Source organism: Haplochromis burtoni, unplaced genomic scaffold, assembly GCF_018398535.1.
Source record: "Haplochromis burtoni strain Fernald_Lab_line unplaced genomic scaffold, NCSU_Asbu1 Contig_517, whole genome shotgun sequence".
Taxonomy (NCBI): Eukaryota; Metazoa; Chordata; class Actinopteri; order Cichliformes; family Cichlidae; genus Haplochromis; species Haplochromis burtoni.
Window position 1 is genome coordinate 320111 of NW_024582878.1, and position 6841 is coordinate 326951.

Below are 6841 nucleotides of genomic sequence, written 5' to 3' on the forward strand. Positions count from 1 at the left end.
AGCATCACGTTAGCATCTTTCCCTACGACCTAGATGACACTAATTATGTCAAGAGATAATCGCGAAAACAAAACCAGTAAAAAAAAAAAAAAAAAAAAAAAAAAAATGCTTTTTGAAGCCACTCAAGAGTACTTTGAACCTTTACCTTCTTTAGGGCTCTGACAAGGTCTCCATAGTCTCCGTTCTCTAGTTTGGGGTTCTTGGTCAAAGCCTCGACAGCCTCCAGTGCCTCTTTTCGTTCCTGCCACTTCTTAGCTTCCTACAATAGACAGAACAAACACACGTTATTAAACAGCATTTAAACTCCACGATTGTACCATCACCTGAACTGAATATTTATGGTAGGGTCAAATTTTGCCATTATCAACATGAATGACTGATCCATTCATTGTACAATTCAGGTTGCTGGTGTTATAGCTGTATTGATGTGGGGGATACTGTCTTTGGGCTCTGTAGGACCAAAAGAAGATCATTTAAATGCTACAGCCTACCTGAGTATTATTGCTGACCATGTCCATTACCTTATTTTGATGTTTGGGAAGGTTTTTGAACTGAAAGCTGCGTAAACTTACAATTTTCTCATATAAGTCTTTGGGCATCTTTGATAGAATTTCCACAGGCTCCAGCAGCTCATAAGGATCCACTGCCACCACCAATTCCTCCCCATCATCTCCTGATTGATTGGGGGGGGAAGAAAAAGTCAATACCACACTATGACTGACTCATCTCCTCTTTGTCTAACAACACGTCAAAGAAGCAATTCTCTACTCTATAAACCTACCGTCTGACTGTTCTCCTCCTTGAGCCTGTTGCTCCTGAAACTTTGCTTTCAGGTCCTGCTGGGAGCGCAGGAAGCGTGTCTGTTTGGGAGGAGATGAAGGTAGCTTCACCCATTCCTCCTCTAGTTCTTTGAGCTGCAGAGAAAAAAAAAAGAAAAAGAAAAAAAAAAAGACAGGTTTATTCAGTTTATCATGACTTGAAATGAACAAAAATGAATGAAACGTGTGCAAAATGTGTGTAATAATGGGCCCCACCTGTACAGAATTAATGTTCTGAAGTGAAGGTCTCAAAGCATCTCTGATCCACTTGTAGATTTCTACTGCAAGCAGCTTGGCTTCATCTCTCACAGCTTTCTCTCTAGACTCAAACTGTTTGGGTAAAACCTTCACTACTGGCTTCAATGTTACTATTTTAGACCCAAATTCACTGTGAAAAGACAATTACATGACATTTGATTATTGTCATTTACAGAACTGACACTTACATAGACTGACTTACAGCAATTTGATTCCAGTGGTCAGAAATGAGCAATTTGATCAATCTAGTCAATGCTTTTTGTTTATTTGGTCTTGTGTGGCAGCTAGAGCTTTATCCTGACAGGCAACATTAACATGACATACTACATTTGCTGTGTCTATACATTAAAGGATTCTCAGTATAGTTACACTAACCTGAGAGCCTTTCTTAAAGTCTCGATGCATGCCACCACTATCTTGGGGTTCTTGTTGTCGAGTCCTTTGAGCAGCTCGTCCTGAACCACTTCAGCCTTCTCTATCTCAATGTACATAAAACAGATGTCCATACCCAGCTCTTTGGCCCGTGCTTTTGGCTGGTTGAACACTTTGGTCACCACACCAGACACTACCTCACCTGTCGTCCTATAGAGTGACAAAGACAAAAAACAAACAAACAAAAAATGATATAGGCATATACATAGATAGATATACAAGTTCATGATAGCATGCTAGCAGAATTAAAAATACAGAAGTTAAACTGTGTCCACACTTAACACAACCAGCTTAAAAGGGGAAAAATAAATAAATTCACAAGTGACTTGTGGCCATAATTACCTCTCCATAAGGAGTAGTGTGTGGCCCAAACACAAAATGGCACGCTTTCATCAGTGCTACTACTGCTTAATAAAGAGTTTCACTGCTTTACTGCTACCTTCATTATTCTTTAATAACTTGACTCAAACTTTTGAATACCAAAAAAGGATCTTCGCAGCCGCCAGTGCTACCCCTCAGCTTCCACGTAGGTTACGTTTTTGTGTTACGTTCGTTTTTAAAAACACATTTTTTCACCAGGTGCTCAAAATTATAACGACATAGCAGGAACATAAAAATATGTCCCCCGAACACACCATAAGGAAATGAGTAGTACTGCAGCTATTTATTTTAATCAATTAATCTATTGATTATCCAATCAATTAATTGAGTAATCCAATAAAATTAAAAATGTGTCATATTAATGAGCAATAATAACTATTCAAAGAGAAAAAAATCTAAATAATTGCTCATTGTTTTCTATTTTATAAATTGCAATGTTTTTTAATTTCATCCTTCAGCAAGTGTTGTGTGTGATGTGTGTGTGTGGTGTGTGTGTGTGTGTGTGTGTGTGTGTGTTTCTTGTGTCTAACTTTGTAATTTTTGTAACTGTATCACACTTGCTGCTGCCTCTCCTGGCCAGGTCTCCCTTAAAAAAGGTTTTTTTAATCTCAATAGGATCTTCCTGGTTAAATAAAATAAAAATAATTAAACATGCATGCTGTACATGTTCAATGAAATTGTTAAAAGCCTCATTTTATCCTGACATTCATGCCTATGATGAATGTACAGTGGGGCAAAAAAGTATTTAGTCAGCCACCGATTGTGCAAGTTCCCCCACTTAAAATGATGACAGAGGTCAGTAATTTGCACCAGAGGTACACTTCAACTGTGAGAGACAGAATGTGAAAAAAAAATCCATGAATCCACATGGTAGGATTTGTAAAGAATTTATTCGTAAATTAGGGTGGAAAATAAGTATTTGGTCACCTCAAACAAGGAAAATCTCTGGCTCTCACAGACCTGTAACGTCTTCTGTAAGAAGCTTTTCTGTCCCCCACTCGTTACCTGTATGAATGGCACCTGTTTGAACTCATCATCTGTATAAAAGACACCTGTCCACAGCCTCAAACAGTCAGACTCCAAACTCCGCCATGGCCAAGACCAAAGAGCTTTCGAAGGACACCAGGAAAAGTATTGTAGACCTGCACCAGACTGGGAAGAGTGAATCTACAATAGGCAAGCAGCTTGGTGTGAAAAAATCAACTGTGGGAGCAATCATCAGAAAATGGAAGACATACAAGACCACTGATAATCTCCCTCGATCTGGGGCTCCACGCAAGATCTCATCCCGTGGGGTCAAAATGATCATGAGAACTTGAAAGATCCCAACCACAGCTGGGTTTCCAACATGACAATGATCCAAAACACACCGCCCGAGCAACAAAGGAGTGGCTCCGTAAGAAGCATTTGAAAGTCCTGGAGTGGCCTAGCCAGTCTCCAGACCTCAACCCCATAGAAAATCTGTGGCGGGAGTTGAAAGTCCGTGTTGCTCGGCGACAGCCCCAAAACATCACTGCTCTCGAGAAGATCTGCATGGAGGAATGGGCCAAAATACCAGCTACTGTGTGTGCAAACCTGGTAAAGACCTATAGTAAACGTTTGACCTCTGTTATTGCCAACAAAGGTTATGTTACAAAGTATTGAGTTGTATTTTTGTTATTGACCAAATACTTATTTTCCACCCTGATTTACGAATAAATTCTTTACAAATCCTACCATGTGGATTCATGGATTTTTTTTTCACATTCTGTCTCTCACAGTTGAAGTGTACCTCTGGTGCAAATTACTGACCTCTGTCATCATTTTAGGTGGGGGAACTTGCACAATCGGTGGCTGACTAAATACTTTTTTGCCCCACTGTATATAAACATCTGACTACAAATGGACTTACACCTTTTCATCATCAGAAATTTTCACAAAATCATGTGGTACAATTTCTAGGGCTATATCACTCACTACAGATAGGACTGCAGTTAGCGATGTGAGGGATTAGCCAAACAAACAATGACACTTTACTAATCAACACCAGCAATACAGTTTCTTAAAAACAACTATTAATTGTCATTAGCGCACCACAATACAGACTGACTGTTGCCCTCAAATCATATTAATGCCTTAAATCAATGCTGTAAAAATCTGACCCTCAAATAATGTGTTTAATTGCTTACAGCAAAAACTAATACCCAGCAGATTTCTGTATTGAATTTCAGCATTAATGTACTCTGTTCTGTGGTCACAAACACCATTTTTCTGGCAAAACAAAAGTAAAAACCTTGTACTGTTTCTGCAGTTCAAGATAAATGCAGGCTACTGGCAACAAATTAAGTCTGCATTCTGATGAACAATTATATTTTCATCAGATTAACAGAAACTCTACAGACTAGGTCCAAAGCTGGTGTTAGCAAGGGAAAAACTAATAACCATTAAGCACCACCAATTTAACTGGCACCATCTTTGAGTCCAGTTTACCTTTATACATTAATTGAATCACAAGGCAAACCACTGTTGTTGCAGTGCAACTCAACACACAACAGACTATGTAAAACCAAGAAAGCCTGTTCTTTGTTTAGAGGCACAGTAGTGGGTTTTTCCAGACTTTTAAAAGAAATTGCAGGAGAAACTCTTGTTGTTACTGTTACTTACTTTCCAGCAAAGTGGGCATTCTCAATGAAGGCAAGGGCTGCCTCCAGACCTTTGAGCTGAGCCACTGCATTCGAGTCTGTGACAAACTTCTTAATCAGTCCCAGGTACTTCCCCCATTCTGGACTCTTTTCATCTTCTATCTTCTGGAACAATTTCAGTGCTTCTTCATAACCATTCAGGCGGGCTTTCCAAATCTGAATCAAACACACACTGAGAATTAGTGTTGTCACCATATTTTACTTCCAACTTTCATACATTGTTTGGACAATAATGCTAAATGATGCAAAAGGGTAAAAGATACTCAAGACAACTTATATTGACAAAACATTTGTTTTGCAATCCCAAGATCAAATAGTCTTAAAACATCACACACTGATCTCACATGTTGCTTTTGGTTTAAAAAAAAAAAAAAAAAAGCCAAATTAGATAAATCATGCATCACCAGTCAGCCTAAAACTAAAAATACAACATGAATCCTTGAAGTCTGACATGTCTTATCAATTTAAATGATAAAACATTCTAAATGATAGTAATTCTAAGAGGCAGACAGGATTCTCCAGAATCCCAAAAAGTTGATTCGTATGCAGCGTTTTCAGTGGGAGAAACATTTGTCACTCATTCGACTGACTTCTTCAGTCTCGTGCATCACAAGACTTCATGTAACTCAGCATGAATTCCATTATGCTGGGAGATGAAGGAATGGTGATGCCAATGCTTAGCTTGAGGCTTCATAAGAGGGCTTCACTAAGCAGTGTGTGATGCAAAGTGGCTCCATCCATATTTGCTACTACTGCTTGGTTTTTGTCAATTCACTCTTGTAAAGGCGGGGGGGGGGGGGCAAGAAAGTACAGCTTGTGTTGATGTAGTGATATGGTATAAAATCATGATTAAAAACCATTCAAATATTCCTATTCAGTCATGCTTTCACAAACAACAAACTAAATGGACATACAGTGTTTCAAGTTTCTGCGCAGGTGAACTGCCTTAAGAAAAATCTCAGACATCAGTTAGAAAGTGTATATCCTTGTATGCTCCATATGCCTATTAAATCTACTGTAGGCACAGTGATTGCTGGCTTTTCAGTCAAACTTACCGTATTTGTGAGCTAAAAGAGAATAACAAAGGAGAAGGGTGCAGTTTCGTTTTAGCTTTAGAAAGTTGGATTGCTTTCTCTGTACAGTCTACAACACCACAATGGCATTCCTGCCCATGTTAAACACAAAAGCACTAATCACATTGAGTTCAGGGTGTGGTTCATTTAAAAGCCTTTTGTTTGGTATGGAAAAAAAAAAAACCCAAACAAAATAAAAAAAGAAAAATTGTGGCTCTCATGCTCAGGAGGGGGGGGACTTCTATATAACACATATTCCAGCTGATTATGCTAACCATGTCCAGTGGTTCGTTTGCCTGAGTAGCTGTATCATCTTCCAGTGACTACAACCAGAATAAAACGGAGGCTTAATCTCAGCATAGTCCAGATTTCAGATCTAACAAGGTGAACCATTTTAATTATATGATCATTTTTCCCCACATCAGTCAATACTTATTTATTGCATTTCAAGTCGTTCAAGTCCAATGAATAACTTGAAATAGTACAAAGTGGTGAACTGCCAGAGGTTTTAAAAAAGGTAAGGTTACCCAAAACTGAAAAATAATGTACATTTCAGAAATGTGTTAAAGAACACAAACTAGAAAACGAAATTCTTTGGTTCTTTCCAAAGAAATAAAAGCCCCTTTAACATTAGTAGCTACTCGGATCGAACCACCACACATCGCCACAACTCGACAGGTTTTCCAGTACAAAATAATACTGCCTTGAGTACGTGACTGTCGACATAGCAACGTGTCTGAACGTCCTGCGACATAATTAATATGCAACACGAATGCTACAACAAAGGTGGACTTCGAGGCAAGAATATAGCTGCTGCTTGGTCTGTGACTTTTCGTCAGACTCAAGGACCATATTATTGTTTGGGGGGTTTTTTTGTAGTCATTTCCCCGTTGCTGGGTTACCAAAGTGAGCGTTTTGATTTTCATGAACAAGATGTTCTCATGACTCATCGTGTGACGCTACTGACCAGTCAATTGGTGGCATCCAGTCTGACGACGTCAGATTTTAGTACCCGCTTGGATCACTTGGAACCCCGGGCAAGCAAGTACTAAAATAAGTACCTTGTACCAGGTACAATAACCTAATGAGAAAACTGTTGAACCATACGGAGTCCATTCAAGTAGGTACTATTGTAAAACAGGCTATAGTAGCTATTAATACACAAAATACCCACTTAAAAAAAGGAAAAAAAAAAAAA

The 6841-nt window shown here is 38.8% G+C and overlaps 1 protein-coding gene across 7 annotated transcripts in view; it reads right to left on the bottom strand.

Annotated features, from left to right (window-relative positions):
• ckap5 (cytoskeleton associated protein 5) overlaps positions 1 to 6841 on the bottom strand; it is a 42555-nt gene that overhangs the window by 28615 nt on the left and 7099 nt on the right. For all 7 annotated transcript variants that reach the window (XM_014329502.2, XM_014329500.2, XM_014329499.2 and 4 more), the window contains exons 3-8: positions 4533 to 4726; positions 1452 to 1658; positions 1035 to 1206; positions 782 to 914; positions 573 to 673; positions 146 to 259 (exon numbers count right to left, since the gene is read on the bottom strand). In XM_014329502.2, the coding sequence (XP_014184988.1) occupies positions 146 to 259; positions 573 to 673; positions 782 to 914; positions 1035 to 1206; positions 1452 to 1658; positions 4533 to 4726 (921 nt within the window). The remainder of the gene's footprint in view (positions 1 to 145; positions 260 to 572; positions 674 to 781; positions 915 to 1034; positions 1207 to 1451; positions 1659 to 4532; positions 4727 to 6841) is intronic.